This window comes from Chelon labrosus (assembly GCF_963514085.1).
Source record: "Chelon labrosus genome assembly, chromosome: 2".
NCBI classification, from domain to species: Eukaryota; Metazoa; Chordata; class Actinopteri; order Mugiliformes; family Mugilidae; genus Chelon; species Chelon labrosus.
The window spans coordinates 10,262,439-10,285,942 of NC_140338.1; the positions used below are offsets into that span (position 1 = coordinate 10,262,439).

At 41.8% G+C, this 23,504-nt stretch overlaps 1 protein-coding gene across 3 annotated transcripts in view; it reads left to right on the forward strand.

The window, feature by feature from the left end:
• Positions 1 to 23,504, forward strand: part of mad1l1 (mitotic arrest deficient 1 like 1) — a 60,254-nt gene that overhangs the window by 26,841 nt on the left and 9,909 nt on the right. For all 3 annotated transcript variants that reach the window (XM_084573551.1, XM_084573550.1, XM_084573549.1), the window contains 2 exons: positions 6,659 to 6,890; positions 11,686 to 11,879. In XM_084573551.1, coding sequence (XP_084429677.1) covers positions 6,659 to 6,890; positions 11,686 to 11,879 — 426 coding nt within the window. The remainder of the gene's footprint in view (positions 1 to 6,658; positions 6,891 to 11,685; positions 11,880 to 23,504) is intronic.

The following is a 23,504-nucleotide window of genomic DNA, read 5'->3' on the forward strand; positions in this document are numbered from 1 at the left end:
GGATTTAGCGGTCAGGTGCAGACGTATGTAGATGTGAGGGTGCTCAGCAACAATCCTGGCTGTGGGCTCCAACAGCAGTGACATAATGTTTGTTGGTGTTGGGTTATTTTATTCAAGGAGTCGCCCACACCTCCTTCAAACAGCATTTTTTCCCCCAGTTTTATTTATTGAACTTTTTTTTTTTTGGATACAGACCTGCAGCGGTAGCAAACAGCTATCATCAAAATAATTGTGTGTCCGTACTGTTATACAGCTACATGTCAATAACCTTCTTGTTCCTTTCCACTCTGTGAACAAAACCCTTTCAGGTCAGAGCCATAGAGGGAGACAAGACAAGCAACATATGCACTCAAAGAAAATAAGCGAATGAGTGAGGGGGCACTGTAATTGTTGGCTAAAGGAGGGCCTAGCATATACAGTTGCAAGAAAAAGTATGTGGATTTCTGCATTAATTGGTCATAAAATGTGTTCTGATCTTCATCTAAGTCACAACAATAGACAAACACAGTCTGCTCAAACTAATACAGCACAAAAAAAATTATATGTTTTCATGTTTTTATCGAACACAACATGTAAACATTCACAGTGCAGGGTGGAAAAAAGTATGTGAACCTTTGGATTTAATAACTGGTTGACCCTCCTTTGGCAGCAATCACCTCAACCAAACGTTTCCTGTAGTTACAGATCAGACCTGCACAACGGTCAGGAGGAGTTTTGGACCATTTCTCTTTATAAAACTCTTTCAGTTCAGTAATATCCTTGGGGTGTCTGGTGTGTTTCGCTCTCTTGAGGTCATGCCACAGCATCTCAATCAGGTTGAGGTCAGGACTCTGACTGGGCCACTCCAGAAGGTGTATTTTCTTCTGTTGAAGCCATTCTGTTGTTGATTTACTTCTATGCTTTGGGTCGTTGTCCTGTTGCATCACCCGTCCTCTGTTGAGCACCAGTTGGTGGACAGATGGTCTTAAGTTTTCCTACAAAATGTCTTGATAAACTTGGGAATTCATTTTTCCGTGGATGACAGCAATCCGTCCAGGCCCTAAGGCAGAAAAGCTGCCCCTCCACCGTATTTCACCGTTGGGATGAGATTTTGACACATATAGTGTTGTGTATTCCATCCAACAACTTCAATTTTGGTTTCATCTGTCCACAGAATATTTTGCCAGTAGTGGTGTGGAACATCCAGGTGCTCTTTTGCAAACTTCAAACGTGTAGCAATGTTTTGTTTGTTTTGGACAGCAGTGGATTCCTCTGTGGTGTCCTCCCATCAATTCTTGTTAAATGTTTTACTTAATGTAGATTTGTCAACACAAATGTTAGCATGTGCCAGATATTTCTGTAAGTCTTTAGCTGACACTGTAGGATTCTTCTTCACCTCATTGAGCATTCTGCACTGTGCTCATGCAGTCATCTTTACAGCAAGACCACACCTAGGGAGAGTAGCACCAGTGCTGAACTTTCTCCATTTGTAGACCATCTGTCTTACCGTGGACACATGAACGTCAAGGCTTTTAGAGATACCTTTGTAACGCTTTCCAGCTTCATGCAAGTCAACAATAGGTCTTCTGAGAGCTCTTTTGTGCGAAGCATGGTTCACATCACGCAATGCTTCTTGAGAACAGCAAACTCAAGACTGGTGTGTGTGGTTTTTATACGACAGGGCAGCTTTAACCACCACCTCCAATATCATCACATTGATTGGACTCCAGGTTGGCTGACTCCTGGCTCTAATTAGCTCTTGGAGAAGCCATTAGCCTAGGGGTTCACATACTTTTTCCACCCTGCTCTGTGAATGTTTTCAAGTCGTGTTCAATAAAAACATGAAAACTATCAATTTTTTGTGCGGTATTAGTTTAAGCAAACTGTGTTTGTCTGTTGTTGTGCCTTAGATGAAGATCAGAACACGTTTTATGACCAATATATGCAGAAATCCAAGTAATCCCAAAGGGTTCACGTACTTTTTCTTGCAACTGTATAGAGGAGCTTAATCCTCCTCAAGAACTGGATATCTAGAGAGTTTACCACGTCCAAAAAAGGACTCCATGTCTTAAAATGTCTTAACTGAAGCACTGAGCGAAAATCTAAGTTTCTCAAGCTTCAAATTGAAGAGCATTTCCTTGATCCAACGATCATGTGTTGGGGGCATTTGAAACATCTTTTGAGGGAGTTTGCAGTTAGTTTTGGTCCTTTTGACGAAGAGGGGCTACATTTTGGACGCGAGTACCTCTTCTTATTCACTATAAAACCTGTAAATTCCTCCGGTGAACAGCTAAAATAACAAAATAGGTCACTTATGTCCAAATAATTCTTGTCTGTGCAACTTGGCAGTGTGCAGTTTCCAACAAGGAATCTGAAGATGTCATTCTGCCTTGCGCTGATCAACTCAATCTGACTCAAGATTTTTATTTTTTTTTTAAACCCTTCAGATTTAAGCTGTAATCTTACCGCTCCTCAGAGCAGTATAATCTGCCCCAAGTTTGAGCATTTCATGTTCATCTGAGCGTAACCGAGGATTTTATCTAAGGAGACAAGATATGTTTTTTCGGTTTTACCAATCCCATCTCTCTCTTTGGATGGTGGATGCTGTGGTATTACTACTTCTGACTCCATCTTGAGCTTTTAGGCTCCAGCTGCCTTGTATGTCTACATACCACTGGGCACATGGCAATCTCCCTAGGCCCTATTCTAGAGAGGCTATCGGCACATCTGTGCTCCAGCTAGCTGGTCATCCTCAAATTTTTACCCATGCCAGTAAAAAAAATATTGGGGTGTGTAGTCCATCTAAATAAATCCATGGCTCCCCCCTTTCCTTAGAGACAGGGGTATAGTGACTACTGTCATATCACACGATTGATTTCTGCCGTGGGTGCTTGTCTTTGGGGTTGTTTTATCACTTTTAATGCAAACATATATCCAGAGTAGGTGTTGATAAAATGCAGCAGAACGCAATGAAACATCTTAACAACTATATTTCTTTCAAGAGTCTGTGTCCCTGAGTCCAGATTGTTACGTGCTGTCCACAGTTTCCACCAAAAGAAAGTAGTTTCAATGAACACAGCCAGTGTTGTAGTTTGTTCCTCATTCAAAGTAACAAGGACGTTGTTGTTTTTTTTATTTTATTATTTCAGAAAGATGTGGATTTCTCATTTTGTTTGCCGTGTCGTGGCGTGCCATCGATTTGATCCCCAAAATGCTTCTGGGACGTCCCCCGTCTAGACGCCGACGATTTGTAAAGCGGAGAGAGGTTAAAGCGGCCCGTATCAGGACAAGAGCTTAATCTGTTTTTGATAATGTGACTTAGCGGAAGAGTCTTGACTCACCGCCGTCCCCTTCGTCTCTCCTTTCAGCCTCACTTCATCACTCCTCGTGGTTTCGGGGCTGATGGTGCACACTCACTCACCATTAGTGTGTCACCTGTTCCATCAGTGACTCATGTGTCCCCGGTGGTCGGCGCTGTGTTGAGAGTATATATAAATGGATGTTTTTAAGAACAAGTTATTTTTTTTAAGTATTTTTTTTTTTTTTGTGCGGCGTTAAAAAACAGACATTCCCTCGACTTTGATCCCACCCTCCCTCTTTCACCATCTCTCCCTCTTATGAACTTGATCTCTCTCTCTCTCTATATATATATATATCTGCCTCCTGCTATGTTTTTTAAAACATTCTCAGCGCCCTTGTATTAGATGTGTTGTTATTGTTGTTCTATGAATAAGAGATATGTAGCCCCGGGCACTCAGAGTAGCACTCTACCTTCTGCACTGTAAATACTGTGTGAAAGAGACAGCCGAACGTATGCACACGAAACAAAATAAGCCATCTTAAATATTTTAATATAAAGCAATTTGGCTTTTTCTTTTGCAGCAGCAGATGAACTACTTTACAATTTCTGACCACTTTCTCTTTATTCTCTCAAATGCAGACATGCATGTGCAGTGAAGGGTAATGCCTTGAGAATAGATTTAGTGGTTCATTGAGTCACACTTACTTACTTGATCAGACTTTTATCTGTTGTGCCACTTTTTCTGAAATGAAAAGAATCCGAAAAGATGGATAAAGTTTAAAAAAACAAAAAAGATGGCCCCTTTCCATTTTGTTTTTCTCTTTAGTTATGGTAGATATATAGATGTATGAGGCGAGCTCAGTCAATTAAAAATGATGATGCCATTCCTTGGCTTATTCTGAAAGAGATGTGCTTTAATGCCACAGAAAGATACTATTGCTTTATTTTTTTTTGTTTTGCTGAACAGTCAATTAAAAAAGAATTCCCCCAGAGCTCAGCCGAGGCGTCTAAAAGAAGTAAAATATAAAATTCACAGCATAAACATTATCTTTTTTTTTATTTTTATGCGTAGTCTACATCTCCCTGTTTTTATTTTAATAACCATACAGACCCATCATTGGACAAACACTCTGTACACAGATATAGGACTTCAAACGATTTACGTCAGAAGAAAATAACCCGGCACTTTATTTATACTCTGACACTGACGTGTGTGCGTCTCTGTTTGTGTGTAGTCCAGCTGAAAATGGTTTGATATAAATACACGCATTTGCCGTCGCTCATTTTTGGAAAAGCTCAATCTCTCCGCTCCCTTTTAAATTATACAAGGGCGTTATTTATAAGCATGTGAGGCCTTTTTCCTTCTCCGTCCATGACGCTTCCTCCCTACGCTGATCGCGACCCCACCGCCCCTTTGTTTTCGTCATGTTCTTCTGTACGTCCTTCGCCGTTTCCCCCTCCTCGTATCCTCTTTCTCCCGGTCTGCCTTTTTGCTCTCCCCCATGCCTGTAGTTTATTTGGAAACCGTAGCTTGGGGGCATGTGGAATCTAATTTAGCGAGTAATCAAGAGCTCAGATTGGTGTGTGTGTGTGCTTGTTGTGTTTGTGTGTGTTTCTCTTTATATTGGCATTAGGCTAAGATGGACTCCGATCATTTACACAGAGTCAGAAGAAAAAAACAAAGCAAAGAGGAGGAAGTGGTGTTTTCGAGAAAGGACTTTCCTTTTGCTTTACCTTTATTTTCTGTTGGATAACATCTATATGCAGTATTTACAACTCATTGTAGGTTATGGGGGCGGCACAGTGGTGTGGTGGTTAGCACTGACGCCTTCCTCCCACCGTCCTAAGACGTGCTTGTTAGGTTAATTGGTGTTCAAACATCCGTGTTGCATAATTTAGTAATTGCTGTCTGACCGATTTCATTTTCCAGAGTAGTACTTCCACACAACGGACAAGTTTAGTCATGTGAATTTGGTTCCTCTTCTTCTTTGATGCTAGCCGACCGCCACTAAAACCGAAGAAGAAGAACAAGTCGTCTTTTTCTTCATTTTATTGTTTATTTTTTTTGTTGCAGTTTTGATGCTACCTAAGTTGCATTAAAACAGAAGAGGAGGAAGATTGTTATAGGGACGGGGATTTGGTTTAGAGCAGACCTAAAATATATAACTAGAGATCAGGCTTGGTTGAAGCCCGATTCAGATGGGATAATTTTACAAATACCTGGATCAGCCCCTATACAAATCTAGACATCCCCAGAAATAAAGCTTGTTACATACTCTGCGAGAAGAGAGAAGTTTGTTCTCTCTCCTAGGGCTCCGAGAACAAGAAAAAAGTTAGTTCTGGCCAGGTAGAAACTCTGTGGAAGTCCTCATAGGGCCCTCCTACTGCAGCATACATCACACGCAACAAGCATTGTGGGAGATGCAGGAGATGGACAACGAGACGCACTCTTGTTCAGATGTCGGGCCAGTCGTTTTGACGACCGTGTCCGTCAGATCACGCCGTTCATTCAGCACCCACCCACAAACAGTATATCTTTACCCAGGAGAGATTAGCAGTCACACTGCGTATATTAGCATCTGGGAGCTCACACAGTGGCCGCTAGCATTTCCGCTTTTCTACATCAGCTACACCCACTTTCAATTTCTGACCAATCACAGAATAGTTGTCAGTCACCACGCGAGGAAAAAAGGTTCTGCCCCGTTGATGTGTCTCCAAATCTCCCAAACGAGGACTCATTTTGTTCTGACGGCAAAGTCTCAAGAACAAAATGACTTCGCTTCTTGCATCGCTGCTTGCGGAATATGTAACAGCCATAAGCCTAAACTGAGCAGAATAATTTTTCCCCTCTTCAGCTCAATGTGTACAAAATACGAAAAGTAGTCATGTCATTTGAGCACAGTGGAGTTGAATATGAGCAAAATTACTCTCATTGAGGACTATCCGCTTGAACGCAGCGGTATTTGGTGTACCAGTTGAAACACGCCCCATAATGAAATTCAAATGGTGTGTTACCAGACTCGTATTCTGTTTAGAACGTAGTACTGGACAAACCCTGACCCTACACCAAGACAATGGGCAGATGTCCTATACAAGATATTACACATATCGTCTCTTTATCTAGTTTTATGTTAATCTGACTGTATGTTTGTTCACAGTTCTGCATTAAATCAGACGCCTCTTTGATGCATTAGGCTTAATGGTATTTTTGTGTGACAGATAAAGTCACATCTAAGTGTTTAAAAGGGTCGCGCAGTAGCGTTTAACTAAAAGGAAATCATTTTGTCTTGCTTGTTTGGAACCCAGAGTTTGGACTGTATTGTGAGTCTGCATAACTAACGGTTATCTCGTCTGTCTCTGTGACTCTCTGCATCTCAGGGAGACTACGATCCCGTCAAAACCCGAGTCGTCCACCTGAAAATGAACCCGACCTCTGTTGCCAAGCAAGAGCGCCATCAGGAAGTGGAGGCTCTGCGGGAGGAAGTGACGCGCCTCAGGGAACTCGTGCGGTCTTTTCAGGCCGGGGGCGCCGTGGCGTTTTCACAAGATGACTCCGGCCTGCACTCGTCCAACCTCAGCCTCAGTCTGCCGCCGTCAAAGGAGGTGCTGGGTAAGATCCACAACACATTTGCAGCCTCGCTTGTACTAAATTGTCTCATTAGCAGTTACTGTTGTCTTGGTAAATGAAGCAGGGCCGCTGCCCGTCACGTTTTCATTACAGCTCACGTTTTGTGGATCTGAACACAGATGCCAGATCAAACAGTGAAACTCAAACACTAAATAAATGACTCTTAAGACACAGCAAGTACCTAATTCAGCAGTGTTGCTACTGTGATACGCTTCAGTGATGTTTCAGGCCACTAAGGCCTCTTAGAAAAGAGTATGACAGATATTTAGATGGAGGAGGTGTAGTCATGGCAGGTATAAATATGTAGCTGGAGTTCAGTGCAGTTCATTGATTGAAGTCTATTGGCTTATCTGTCTTTTGAGGACCACAGTCGCTGTCTTTCTCCCGCTCGCTGACATCTTTTTTTTTTTTTGTCTTTGCACTTCATTTAATTTCTGTCTTCTCGGCCGTTTCCCCCACTGGCCCCTGACACATTCATCTGTGCCACTTAATTTCATGAATTGATAACCGAGTTTCCTTCCAGCGTGACTCATTTAACTCTATCGGATAATTCAGACCAAGTTTGTGATGTCCGTTCTTATCTTCACGCCCGGGTCAGTGCAGTGTGTGGTCTAGAAAAGCATTAAAGAGCAACTGAATCATTTTAACAGCTCGGATTATGTAGACGCTTTCACTCTGTGTGCTGTATGTGATTTCAACCCACTGTTAGTAGTGGTGTCCAGTTTGAAAGTTACAGTACAAGTTATAAACGACCCCTTTTTATTAATTTGAAAGTGCTTAATGTAGAAGTAAACTTAGGCTTTAAAGACATTGTGAATATGTAATTGGGCGGCACAGTGGAAAGGTGGTTAGCTCTGATGCCACACAGCAAGAAGGTTCCGGGTTCGAATCCATTGGCAAACTGGGCCTTTCTGTGTGGAGTTTGCATGTTCTCCCTGTGTCTGCGTGTGTTCTCTCCGGGTACTCCGGTTTCCTCCCACTGTCAGGTTAATTGGTGAGTCCAGGGTGTACACTGCCTCTCGCCCGGTGACAGCTGGGATAGGCTCCAGCAGACCCCGCGACCCTTAACAGGAACAAGCGGTTGCAGAAGATGAATGAATGAATGAATGAATGAATATGGAATTTGTGGCGGTGACCATAAACTCTTCATTTTAGTCAGTTTTAATATTTTGTGCAGTTAAAAGCTTCTGTAGTCCATATTTAATTACATTTAAATTAAATATTATAATTCAATAATAATAAATTAAATTACACTGAATACTTGTGTTTAAACCATGAGAATTTGTGAATAAATCATGAGAATTTTTGAATAATTTAGTTTTGATGGATAAATTATGACGAAATGTAAAATGAAATGTATTCATTTATTTATTTAAATTGTGGAATAGCTGTCTGTCACGTTTTTCCAAAGATCACAAGAGGGAACGTGTGACCATATGAAGAAAATTATGACACTGCTTTGTTTGGTTAGCCAGGTCACGTTTCATAAATGTCTACCCACTGTTCGTTACCTATTTTGATCTTTTTGACTGGAGTCAAACGGATTCAAGTACATTTCAATGCTTCCAGAGAAAAGAAATATATAAGTAGGAAGCTTCTTCAGCGGTGGAATGTTTGACAGCTTTTGAGTTTCTGTGTAACTACATCCGTAGAGACCAATTAAGGGGAAAAGTCAGAAGTCGCAAAAAATATCCACAAAAAATTCGAAAGTTGGTGTAGAAAGATCTTCTAACTCTGTCAGTACTTTGATTTAGTAGCTCAACACTTAAACACGTTTATGTAAAGACTGTATTTGTCTTTCTAATTCAAACCGTAATGACCTGTGTACATGTTGTTTATTGATCGATCATTGGGAAATTCTGTCTCTGCATTAAACCCATCAGCATTGTGTACACTTATTCATGGAACCTCAGCTATGGACATATACATCGATCAGCCATAACATTAAAACCACTGATGAGAAGTAAATAACATTGACCATCTTGTGACAATTCAGTGTTCTGCTGGGAAACTTTTGGACCTGGCATTCATTTGTGTGGATGTTACTTAGACATGTAGCACCCACCTAGACCAGACCAGGCACCCCCACCCCATAGCAATGACACACACAAAAATGCTTTAGGAACAACTCAAAAAAACATGAAGAACAGCACAAGGTGTTGACCTGGCCTCCAAATTCACTAGACTGATCAAGTATCTGTGGGATGATCCACAGAGGCCCCTCCCCTCAACCCATAGGACCCAAAGGCCCCCACTAATTCTGTCGTTGACACCATAGGACACCCTCAGAAGGCCCATGTCCCTTCTCCGATGAGTCATAACTGTTTTGCAGGCACAAGGGAGACACACAATACACACTACACAATATTAGGAAGGTGGTCATAATGTTATGCCTGCTCGGTGTATCTGTTGCTGTAACTGAGAATTAGAAGCCATCCAACTGAGAGGCAGTTGGATGACTTTTATAAAGTGACAGTTTTGTCACAATCTTGAAGTCTAGAAACAGTGTTTATCAGAACTGACTGACGCTTGAGAGGAGGCCACTCACCCTGGAGACCGACAGGCACACACAGACAGACACACTCAAATCCCTTCAAGTTTATTCTGTCTGGCACTTCACACGTTTAACGACAGATAAAATGTAACAGTCAAATATGTACAAAAAGAGGCATTATGAGTAGAAATAATTACCAATAGCAGAAGGGTTAAAAGTCTGGGCCGTGACAAAAGCACCAACCGCTCTTTAAGTGTCAGAGTTCAAGCGAAAAGAGGTTTGTGACAGGTTGGTACCGGCTGTGAAAAGTGAAAAGCGCAGGTTTTTCAGTATTTTTATCGATGTAGATGCACATTTGAGCAACTGAAATGCTTTTGACCTTTTAAAAAAAAAAAAAAAAAAAAAAACTCATCACCAGTAGCTAATCTTTTCAGAGGTGTTAAGTAAACACTTTACCTGCCACGGTCACATTGTTTTTCTCTCCTTCAAATTATTTTTTCTTGTGCTCCTACCTGTGTTTTGTTTTTGTTTTTTTTCCCTCCAACGTCAGTAAAAATTTAACGTCAGTAGAAATGAGAAACTGCAACATAAAGAGCAGGAAAATGATAAGGTAGGCTCTGTGGTAGGGGCAGAGCTGGAGACCCTGACATCAGTGGCACATGCAAGGACCTTGAACAAACTCTGGTCCGTCATGAACAATGTCCACCACCCTCTATATGACACCATAGTCAGGCAGAGAAGCTCGTTCGGTGACAGGCTGCTGCTCCACGGACAGGTTGAGGAGGTCGTCTGTCCCTCAGGTCGTACGACTCTACAATGCCTGGCTTAAACTTTATCAAAATCACTGACTTACATTTTAATATTTTCCCATTGATCGTATTAAATATTTCCCTATAGCCTATTCTTTTCATGTCATGGCTTGTCTGTCTCTCGGCTGTGGTGCTTCTGTCAGTGTAACTTTGCATTAGAGCTTTTCTCCCATCATATTTCAGCTGTCACGTGTTGCCGGAGTCAAAGAAACCTGCCTGGGCCTTCACAACTGCAGGCGGCTGAAGCTTGAAACACATTGTAATGATGCTGTTCCTTTAACCAGTCACATTTCAAGTTCATGTCCTTAGTCCTTCTCTGTGGCCCACGGTAGAGTCAGTGTTTTCACGTCCTCTGATTGGAGGGTCAGGGAGCCGCTCCGTTTAACCCAAGCTAGCGGCTCATCTTTATCTGTCTGTACGTTGATGTTCGCTGCTATTTAATGAGAGCAATCTGTCCACCTTTTATATGGATCTTTTGAAAAGGCTAGAGAATGCACTCCCACTAAAGATGTATGGGTTTCAGATAAAAGATTTCATATTAAGCTGTTTTTTTGGGGGGGGATAAAGTGATGGAAAAATCTATCAAATGTTGTTAACCGTTGATGAATCCATATGCTGCATAAAAGCTACTCCTAGCTCTCTTAGTTTGTGGTCAGATATTTCCAAAGCACATAATGCACGCTAAGAGATTTCTCAGGGAACAATAAATAAATGTTCGCCTCTTCGTGGTTATTCTGTTCTCCACACTCCCTTCTCCATTTCTGAACTCCCATTATATTCATACGCAACCATACACATGCAACACCACCGTAAACAGCTCCGTCCGTACTGGCTCGCTTTTCCCCAGACAAACTCCACTTCTTTGCATTTCTGAAATAAAGTCTCCTAATTAAAGTAATTATCTCAAATAGATTTTCGACAAATTAAAGTCAAGCCCCATCCAGTTTCTCCTCTCCCATGATTATCTCCGCTCTCAGCTCCGAGACAGAACTGACTGCTTCAGTCACCACTGCGCTCTGAGCATTATAGCGTTCGGTGGATCCCAAGTGAGCCGATGGACTGCTGCAGGGAGCGTATATATAGTTAGTAGCGTTAGTGAGTTGAGCATGTACTAACATGTGGAGCTCCATGGAGAAGAGGTTGCATGTGTGGCTGAATATGAAATTACAAGGGATGCACCGAATATTCGGCCACCGAAAGACTTTTATCACCGAAACAACATGGCCGAAACAGGATGTTGTAATGATGCAATCAAAGTCGCGGCCAACACGGGCTTGCCTGGAAGTCTGCGGTGTGGACGTATTTCAATATATCTGAGGCAGACCCGCTGCTAGTTTTCGGCCCTGGTTTCCCCATTTTCGGTTTTTGGTTTCGGCCAAGAATTTTCGGTGCATCCCTAGAAGTTACTCATAAAGAGTGATGCTATAAAAATATACTTAACAGCCATGCTCGCTGTTTTGCTCATGTGTTGCAGATTTACGCAAGCAGATGGAGAGCTCAGAACTCAGGAACCAGAGGCTGAAGGAGGTGTTTCAGAGGAAGATTCAGGAGTTTCGCACGGTCTGCTACGTCCTGACGGGCTACCAGATAGACATCACAACTGAGAACCAATACAGGCTCACCTCAGTCTACGCAGAGCACATGGACGACTCTTTGCTCTTCAAAAAGGTATGCACAACTCGCATACAAGGCTAGGGTATGTGGACACAAGCGCTTACACTACGACCTCGGTTTTGACCTAAAGCAGGGATGGGCAACCTAAATGATAGAGGGGGCCACAATTTTTCATCAACACTGGTAAAAAAAAAAAAAAAATTGCATTTTTACACCAAGAAAGAGTTTAACATTTTCCCTGTATACCCACTCTACCTCGCTACTATCAGTAGTGGTCACTGGTAAAAAGCAGCCTTTGTTTGTGTACATTTGATTTGAGGTCCGCTACGATAGCAGCCCTTGCAGCCTCAGTATACTTCTCGTATTTAGCTTTGTGCAACGTGTTGTAGCAACTTAAATTGAACTCTTTCATGGCAGTCTCTAAACAGACTAAGCACATAGGTTTGCCTTTACATTATGTGAACAGATAACCTTCTTTCACCTGAAAGACACGATTTTCTCGGTCAAGTTTTCCGCTCTTAGCCACGGCTCAACGTCTCTTCTTCACTGGTAGAGAAGACCTGGTGGAAGCGTGTGCGAGGCGGCGTCTGCGTTAGAGGCGCTATCTAGTGGCCAACTGTGTCATTACAACTGATTCAGTGCCACAGAGGATATACATTTATAATTTTCAAAAATGAATCTAAGGGCCTCGTCAAGTGAGGTCCATCCCTGACCTAAAGTAAAAGTAAAGTAATGACAAGCAAACAAAAGAACAAACTGGCAATTAAACAATAGTATGTTTGACATAAAAAAAAAAAAAAACCCTATTGATTGAGCCTCCTTTCATCTGTTCCGGGATTGCAGGTAGCTATGAGCCACTGGCATTGTGCATTTCTGTAATCATTCAGAAGTGTGAAGGTAAAACGGGCACACCGTCAACATCACAGCTCCTACAGGCTGTATCATCTGTGTGTCTGCTGATATCCGTCTCTGTGAGCTCTTACACAAATTCTCCACAAAGTGCAAATTTGACCTTGCGAGGTGTTTTTCTCGCCCCCACCTTTTACTGTATTCCCCACATCCACATTTATGCATCATTACGCCACCTTATAGCTTTGTGCCTCCGACTTAGCCGTGCAGCAAGGAGAAGTCTAGGCCAGCAGAGACTCTCCTGTGCCGTGTGCTGCGAATGCGTGTAAGTGTGAGGAATGGTAATGTACGTGTGAGAGCAGGAGAGTGATGACTGTGCAATGTCGCAGGCCGCCTGCATTAATCGATCACAACTCCCCGTACGCTCATTGAGTGGGCTAAATAAAAACTGTTGTGCGACTGTTGTGTCCCGTAGCTGTTCAGCAAATCCTTTCCTTAAGTAGCTTTACAGAAAAAACATCCTGTTGTCTCCCACTGCACTTACGTCTTTGTCTCGTCCCTTCCTTTCATTTCTGCTACACTTCCCTCTCCTTTTGTTTTCCTCTCCCTCCCTCTCTCTCTCTCTCCCTGGTACTCTGATCTGAGTGTGTAGCAGTGGTTAATTGCTGTGCTGTTGTTGTTGTTGTGTTATGATAGCAGGCCTCCAGCTAGAGAACAGAAACTGGCAAATCTGTACCAGAAAGGTTAAAATGCAGACGTATTTTTCTGGGAAAGTGATTTTTAAGTTCCAGATGACCACGGCTTGTCATTGGTGTCTGGCTCAAGGACGCACTAAAATGTTTTTGGAGTAGGGAGTAACATAAAAATATGAAATTAGAGGATTAGAACGTAGGCGTGCACGTACATGTGTTTTTTATTTTTTATTTTTTTTGCTGGTGTGTCAAATCGGCTCCATCGAACCCACCTGCGACCCTGCCAGAAGAGATAATTCACTGTCAATATTTATTAACCTCAGACTGTGTCCATAAAACACACACACTCACCCACACACCCATACACAGACACACACACAGAGAGTGGTAATGCCCTCATGGCGCGCACTGTCACACTCAGATGCACTCGCCGTGATCTCAACACTCTCTGTCACACCACAAAGCACCTCGCGCCGCCTCACCTTCCCTCCACCGGGCGCACATGCATACAGATGTACAAAGACACACGTACGTAGCCAACACAGATGCTCACACCTTTAGTATTAGTATTCAGGGTGTTCACCGCAGTCGAGTGTGTATGACACACACGCCTCCGCTGGCCTGTGGGAGCAGAGAGACTTGTACTACTAATGGAATACGACTATCACAGCCTCTCTCGTGCACACACACACATGTGAAGGAACACCCAAGCTTAAAGGAACACACGCACACAAATGCACTATGTATGCCGTGCTTTTTAAGCATGTGTAATCTGGGTTGTGAGAATGTAAGTGGACTAATTGCAGGCTGAGGCAGGAGTAAGTGGAAGGAAAATTGAGGATTTTGGACAGGAAGCATAGAAGTCTTTACAAATAGGATTCTAATGTTATTCACCTCAGGAAGAGGGTTGCCAGATAATCCTGCTAATATTACCCTCTGGCAGAGGCACCCAAATCCCACTCCTATCATGTAAGCTGTTTAACCTGCAACAGTCGTGTCCCCCCCACCACACTCTTTTTTTTTTTTTCCTCGTTCACTTATTAGTGTACGTCGCACTATGATTCCAGTGTTTTCTTCACCATTTATTCACATTTATTTTCCACTTGTGTTGACTCAGCAGGGTTGGTAGAGACGGTGTTGATGTTGGTAATTGTGAATGCCTGAAATGTTTGGTTTATTTGGTCTCTTTTCACTATCGCGACTTATTTTCAGAGAAAAAGAAAAAAGATCCCAACTCAGTGTTTTACCTACCTGTACCTGAGGTAGATGAGAGACGGGAAGAGTAACAATAACGTCACTGGAGCTGAAATGTAAAACGTTCTAAGACAAAAAATAGACAGTCATGGACCCCAGTAGTATGAAAGTCAAGACAGAATATCACTGCATGTCTTTTAAACATAACTATCTTGAAGCAACAGGCGGCAGGGGGAGTGACATCTTGTAGCCTGCAGTCGGATCTCAATAAAAGTGGCCAGAGGTGTCTGACTTCCCTGACCTTAAGGCGCTTTTAGAGTACTGCAGGATCTAGACGCCGTAACCTAGGCACGTAGCCTACGCCGGTGTGAGCCATTTATACTTGTGCGTCTTGTGCTTGTCGGCACGGTGTCTTTTTTGCCAGTCGGGTTAATTTTTGTTTCTACTTCCTGCTTTACTTTCAACAATGGCTTCTGAAACTTTCGCTGAAATTTCGCCGAACACGAGTCATACAAATGTCTATATCTCCAGACCTCCCCAGTTAACCTTACCGATTCTTTATAGATTCAAAACAATCAATTCGAAAATTGCGGACATGGAGAAGCAGCCGGAAATACCGAAGCGGAAACACGCTAATATCAAGCGGACCACCCACAGCTCTTGTGGTCTGCGTCGCCGCGGCACGTTGTTACATTTCTGGGGAGGTGCATGTCAAGCTACGCCGTTAGGTTCTGCGCTGTCGCAGTAGCCTCTGAATCAACTTAACACAGAAGTATAAACCGTCTATTACAACAGTAAGCATGTTTAGCTTTAATGACATCACGAGACAAGAGTAATCACGTCAGAAGTCACAAGATAACTACTTCTCTTTGAATGTAAGTTGACAAATATCATGAATAAATTAATTTTTGTCAGATTTAGATCTACTCCGAGAGTAGGTCTGACATGCTGACATGCTACATGTACTATTACTGTAAGTACCTTGCTTTGAAAAGTTGGTCTGGAGCCACTCCACTGTGAACTGAACATGCTCCGGAAAAGACCTGCTGAACCAATTAAAGTAATTTGTGCAGGTTTTATGCAGTTATGGACAGAAGAGCAACAGAGACATAATCGGGCACATCATCAGAGCACTATAGAGGTGAAATTATTTACAATACAATGGCTCTGATTGGTTACCTTTGCATGCAAATACCCATTTCCTGATTCTCCGACCATTTATGGGTGCAATGATAATGTGCAGTTGGTATTTTTCTTTTTAACCATGTGCAATCACAATATTTGTGCAGTAGCCACGTATGTACAGTCACATATTTATTATTATTATTATTATTCTTTTTCTGGGTGTTGGGTATTTGGGGTTTAATTTGTGTACATGTATGTCTGACAGTGCTGTATGCGATGGAGATGTCAGTTTCCCTGCGGGAACCTCCCAAAAGGATCAGTAAAGTTGTCTATCTATCTATCTAGCTATCTTACATGCAAAGGTTTTTAATCCGTATCATTTGAAACACCCCCTATAATGAGATCCAAATGATGTGTTACCGGACCCATATTCTGATAAGACTTTAGTCTGACCACACCAGGCTGGGATGTACCATGAAAATATTGTGATGTGTCAAATAGTCTGTAAATCCTGTTGAAATCATAAATTTATTAGTACATTAATCTTTGGCTTAATCAGAATGAGCAACCCTATAGCATTTGCCATCAAATATTTTGAATTTCATATATATATATATATATATATATATATATATATATATATATATATATATATGCGGATACCTCAAAGTCAAAGGGAATCTCATTATGTTGGCACTTCAATGCCGTTTTGATCATTTTTACAGAATAAAGTCAGAAGGCTGACTGTGTGATTTTTCAACCACTGCGGGAGATCAAAACTTGTGGGTGTCAAAGTCAACTGTAACTCCGTGGTTCTTTTATTGTGTTGCAATCAAGAACCAGTACGCCGCAAAAGCCACTTACTCGCAGATAGTTTAGAAATGCTGTTTGTCAATTAATAATGGATTGGCATTATGTTAAATGGCTGCGATGCCAGAATTATTTGGCTAGGCAAAGTGTGCTGAAAATGTTTTTGTGTATTAGTCTAACTTGGGTATGTGTGTGTGATTTATATTTTTAGCTCACCCCTAGGTGAGAGGGCTGATTAGCATCAGTGATTAGGTATTTATGAGGCTCTGCTAATCAGTGAGATAAACATCTGAGCTGTGTGAGTGAGTGAGTGAGTTATTTGAGCATGCCTCTTCCTGAAGTTTCAAGGAGAGAGCTGCACTGCTTGCATGGTGAATTAAGATTTGTGAATTTAAAGGTTCAGATAAACACACAGTAAATCTTCTCTCCTTTAATGTCAGACTGACTTTTTAGACTGTGAGAGTCTATGTTTATGCATGAACTTGTTGCAAAATCAAGAAGTAACACGTTTTTCTCCTATTTTTTTTTTTCTGGCTTTAGAAGAAAAATATTCCATTTTCACCGTACAACTCCGGCGCCTAGAGATATGCAGTAATCCGGTGGAGCACTGCATTTGTCAGAAAAACTCTTGAGATTGACTTCAGGATTGGGGCTCACGTTGTTCTAAATTGGCCCTGACAAACTTGAGTTGAGCAACTTTAGTTGAGTCAGACAAGTTAAGAAATAGGAGAGACACGTTGTAGACCAACAAGTCTTACACGTCGTGTGTCTCTGTAAGTAATCTCCCAAAGCAGACCCACTGCTGGCTTTATACACCTCTGCTATTGATTAGCTCATTAACAAATAAACAAACACACAGGCACAGAGCCGTGCTCCCCACAGCAGTCACTGAAAAACTTCTAGATGTTCTCTATTGACTGACTTTTTCTTTCTTTATCTAATTTCTTTCCTTCTCTCTCTCTCTCTCTCACTCTTCCTTCTCTTCCTTGACACTCTCTCCCCTGTCTCCCTCTCCTAATGAAAGGAAAAGATAGAATCTCAGGGCCAGCTCATTAAAACATACTCCCAATTAACTGTCAGCCCTCTCACCGGAGAGAAATGGAGGGAAAGAAAAATGAATGGGGGAATGATGGAGGGTAGGTGATGCATAGATAGAGGAGAAGCGATGAAAAATTGCCTTTTGAAAAAGAAAAATAATTTGCGTCTGTGGGTGAAGGAAGAGGACAGTGGAGTCCTCGAACATTGTCGAGTCTTAATGACCTGTCTCTGTTTTATCAGCCTCTTGGGAATGATTAACGCCACACAAATGTGTGCGCGCGTGTGTGCGCGTAAAAGATGTGTATGTGTAAAAGACCGATTGTAAGCCATCACTGCATGAATGGTTTAGTCATTTGTTACAGCTTAATTTAAAAATAACTTTAAAGTACAGCTTGACTGTCAGGGTAGCTGGTGGCTATGGTGATCAGAATCTCTGACAGTGGAGCCAGTGGTCAAAAAGGCTTCTGATATCTCTCATACTCACGCAGTGACAAGCCTGTTATCATCTCCTCTCACTCTTGTAATCAGTCGGATTTAATGAGTGTTAGACCTTTCTTTTCTTTTTCATAGCCGACAATGTGGCAGCTACTTAAAATTATAAGGACCAGTAAAGGTTTGTTTTCTTTTCTAACCATTTTTATTGATTAGACAATAAAGTGGAAAAACTGAGCTCATTTTAACGGGAATGCCAGTTACAGCACATTCACAGTCACAACTACGCTATTGACGGCACCCAGTAGGCTGTAAAAATATCAATAGAACTGGTTTTAAAAAGGATTGACTGCCCTCCTTTTTAAAATGCTTACATTTTGCATGTCTCTTGTAACTCTCTTAATAGTAATCTGCCCCCCTTTTTTTTTTTATATAAAGTACTTGGTACTTATTCAAGTACATAATAGCCGTTGAGTGTTTCTACCATTAAAACTACAATTACCATAAAAAGTGCAGTGACCTTGAAGACACTACCCCTGCTTTGCATCTTGCTTGTAGTACAACTCCCTGCATAGTAAGAGCAGAGAAGTTGCAGTTGAACACACTGAAAAGACCTCAGCCAACAGTGAGTTGGCAAATACACTGCCTGGCCACAAAAAAAAGTCACCTTGCACCTTTCAGCTGGGAACAAGTTATTTAACCCCAACTGATGCAATGAGTAGCTTCTCATTTCTTAAACAACCATGTCGAAAGATACAAGAAGAGAGGCGGATGAAGTGATGCACCCATCATGCCTAGTGTCTACTGTACAAGCCTGTGGGGGCAGTGCTACGATCTGGGGTTGCTGCAGTTGCTCAGGTCTAGGTTCAGCAACATTATGTTGCCCAAAGAATGAGTTCAGCTGACTACCTGAATATATTGAATGACCAGATTATTCCATCACTGGATTTTTTTCTTTTCTGATGGCACGGGCATATTCCAAGATGACAATGCCAGGATTCATGGGGCTCAGATTGTGAAAGAGTGGTTCAGGGAGCATGAGACATAATTTTCACACATGGATTGGCCACCACAGAGTCCAGACCTTAACCCCATTGAGAATCTTTGGGATGTGCTGGAGAAGGCTTTGTGCAGTGGTCAGACTCTCCCATCATCAATACAAGATATTGGTGAAAAACGCAACACTGGATGGAAATGAATCTTGTGACATTGCAGAAGCTTATCGAAACAACGCCACAGTGAACGCGTGCTGTAATCGAGGCTAAAGGCGGTCAAACAAGTTTTTTTTTTTTTTTTTTGGGTGGTGACTTGGCCAGGCAATGAATGTTCTACTCCCACTTGAGAGGAAAAACAAATCTCCCTACCAGTAGGTGGTAGTAGTGTGTATCCTCCTTCAGAATGGAGAAAATGAATGGCTAGGAATACCTTAAATGCCACAGGCTAAATAGCCATTGTTGCTGGCCATGTCAACACCTATATCACCACTGTGTACTCATCCTATGATGGCTTCTTCCAGCGTGCAAAGCTGAAATCATCTCAAACTGGTTTCTAGAACATGCCGATGTCCACTATACTCATATCATGTCAATATGGACCAAACTCTTTAAGGAATGTTTCCAGCATCTTGTTGAATCCATGCTACAGAGAATTCATGCTAAAGAGGCAGTTCTGATGACAAATTGCGGTCCAAAGTGGGCTTGTGTGGGCATTTTTCGATGCCGGTACATCCTACTTGATTATCCTTCTTCCGGACAGAGATAAGACTGAGTGATGGCAACAAGTGTTGTTGGCTACCCCTAACTTAACCACAGGGATTGGATATTTACTTGTAGCAAATTTTCTTTGTCCCAGCGAGCAAACTCGTAGCCACACACAACCAGAGGCAATTCGAAGAGAAATTTCAATCATGGACTCTAATTATACGCACAACCGAAAATACCGTAATTCACGAGCACATGTTGAACCGTGAATGCCGTACTGAACGATTCAGTATTATATTGCTTCCCTCATTGGATGAATGAGGGACCAAATCAATAAGTGCCGTCCCTCAATTTGCCACATTTGGTTTATTTGGCCTCTCTCTGGAAATATGGCTCAACTGTGGCTGCTGTAGTAGACTTATTTTTAGCTGAAATTGGACAAACAGGGTCATGATGAGGGTTAAAGACTATTGTAGTTACAACAGAATCTTTCACAATATTGCCGAGTCAGTTTTTTGTGATTTTGTGTAGAAATGTTTATATCTGCTCTACTCTAAAAGACTTCCACGTGAAACTACAATGACTACATTATGTTTTTGCATGTGCACACATTCATTAACTCTGTTTCACTTGTATTAGACAGAATAGAGAGGAAACGGAATTATTATCAAAGTTAAAAGGATAGATGAGTGGGAGTTTGAAATATTTCTGGGAAAAGAAGGAAGGCTTGCAGGGACTGAATTTCACTTTGCTCGCTGACTGAAACAAAACAGTCACTGATGTATTGCTGATAGCTACGAAGATAAACATGGGGAAAGCACTAATAAACAGTAAACACAAAGGCTAAGGGGAATACGAGAGTGAATAAATTAACTGCATTTTCAGTGGATATGACTTTATGTACTTAAACCTTCAGAGAGAGATCTTGGGAGTTTAAATCCCAGAGAAAGAGGAGAATGTTGACTGTGATTTCTCCTGACAGTCTCTTGTCCTGCTTGCCCTCGGGGTGGGTGTGTTTGTGTGTGTGTGTGTCTGTGCGCGTTTGCAAGCCAGTTCTTGTCGGCGTCACTGGCTCCTCCGTTAGATGTTGGGAACATATGTCTGCTGTCTCCATGGTAACGTGATGCATCCCGGCCACGCATATAAGTCTAGGAATATTCCTGAGTGGGATAAAGGCTGCTCCGGCTGTGTCCAAGACTCACGGTGGTTCACGCATCATTGTGTCTGTAACTGTTTATCCCTAATCGAATCACTCATGATTTTAATGACGAGGTTACATGTGGCAATTAGATTCAGAAAACTTTATTTGTCCCTGGGTGGCAATTTAAGGCACTAGTTAGCAGCATGAAGTGCAAGTATAAGATGCTTTTAAGGAACAAAAAAACAAAAATAGAACAATAGAACAATATAAAGTCTCTTCGGGTACTCCGGCTTCCTCCCACCGTCCAAAGTCATTCTTGTTAAGTTAATTGGTGATTCTAAATTGGCCGTAGGTGTGAGTGTGAATGGTTGTCTGTCTCTCTGTGTTAGCCCTACGATAGACTGGAGACCTGTCCAGGGTGTACCCCACCTCTCGTCCAATGACAGCTGGGATAGGCTCCAGCCCCCCCCCCCCACGCGACCCTTCATAGGACAAGCGGCTACAGAAGATGAAGCTGAATGAATGAGTGAGATAAAGTACATACAAAAGAAAACTATGCCATAGCTATCCAAACTGTCCATGGAGGATGTAAACATGTCTGTAAGAGTGAAGTGAATAAAGTGCAAATGTAAACAGGAATTACAGGGATTATATATTTCCATATTACTGGAAATATAATAAAAATAAAAATACAAAAAAAATAAAAAAAAAAATAAAAAAAGGTGCTTGGGGGGGAAAAACAAAAAAATTACCTCATTGATTGGGTTTATTGGGCTGTATACTACAAAGGCCTTGGTCACACCTGCATTAGTTGTTAAAAACAAAAGTAAATGAAAGTCAAATACAATTTTTAAGTAACAAAGTGCCACTGCTAGGCAATGATTGGACAAATTTCCTCAATAAAAGTTCTTTGTCTCTGCAGCTGTGGCTGACATTTTCCCCATTTCGGTGTGTACTGGTGTCGTGCCAAAGTACCTATCCCTGACAGGAAGTGTGACCCTAACTCTAACCCTGCAAAACTCGAACATGCTCCAACTTGGATACTACGTCTGAACAAGGCCTAGGTGTCACATGTGATTTGTATGAGTTTCCATGTGTCGGCTGGTGCCAGCCTCTTTCCTACTACCTGTGCTCTCTCCCGCTATATTTTACCACAGCTGAATTCCCAATGAAGCAGTTCGCATTTACATAAGTTTCTTCTTCTGTTGTCTGACAAGGCAATGAATATGAAATAAAGACTAAAACCGAGCCCATTAACGCTACATGTGAACCACCAGTCGCTTACAAGCCTTTTGAAAGCTGTGGCTCCTCACTGCTAAAATCCTAATTTTATACAGCGACATTGTCTGACAAAATTGCCAAACACATAAGATAAAGCCAACAGCTGTGCTGTGATTTCAGCTATATTTACATGTAAATTAATCTGAGAGTACACAGCCTGTGAGCTCTCTCAGCAGAGGTAATGCCAGTGGAGGAGAGCCTCCCTCCAAACATCAGTGGATTTTTTTTAAAACTGTAGAGTCCTGAAAGTAGACAAAAGAGTACCCAATCAAACAACTGAAACAGAAATATTATATTGTGTATTTGTTAATCCAGAAAAATTTGCCAATGTTAGATATCTGTGATTTGCAAGTAAGTGCACTTCTAGGATTAGTTAAAGTTAATTGCAAGGCCAAATTTGAGTCCAGTTGTTTAGAATAGTTTCAATCAGTGCCCTGATTTCTTTCATTCATTCATCTTCTGTAACCGCTTGTCCTGTGAAAGGTTGAGCATGTCTTTGGACAGTGGGAGGAAGCTGGAGTACCCGGAGAGAACATGCAAACTCCTCACAGAAAGGCCCCAGTCGCCTTGGATTCGAACGAGGAACCTTCATGCTGAGAGGCATCAGTGCCTCAAGCTGATTTCTTTAAAAATAATAAATAAATCAGGGATTTGTCACAGTCTAATTGCCACAACACATCTTTGTGGAAGTGTTCGATGGCATGGACAGATAAGGAGTTGTTGTTGCTCATCAGGCTGGAAAAGTTCTCAAAACCATCTCTAATAGAGTTTGGAATCCACAGTCAAACAGATTGTGAACAAATGGGGGAGATTTGAGACGACGAACGTCTAAGCAATGAAAGGCGAGCCACTGTTCTCCAAAAAAAAACATCACTTGGACGAGGCGGAAAACTATTGGGAAAATGTTTTGTGGACAGATGAGACCGAAGAAGAATTGTTTGGTTTAAAGGGGGGGGCGTCATGTTTAGACATGCAGTACGGCATCAGGACCTCATCCCGTCCATGAAACAAGGGGATGATGATGGATCCTGCTGTTATTATTGCACAAGGGGGTCACACCAGACACTTGAAACAAGGCTTCACATACATGTAGAAATTAATTAACAACCCTTAATATACAAGTATCCATTTCATTTGTTTGATTGGGTTCTACTTTTAGCACTTCTTGATTTAAGTGACCTGAATCAAAAATACTAGAACTGATGGTAGTATCCTTAAGCCAGTTGCTGATGCAGTATTAGTACAGCTGAGATTTAAGAGGTTTTTGATAACCTACACAAAATTAATAAATTAAATTGCCGAACAAGGTCTGGACAGTACTTGACGATGTGCGTATGTGAGATCCATTATTTTAGTATTCCAACATGCGTACTGCATATAATGTTTTGCATATAAATACCTGTACTCTTCCTCAGCT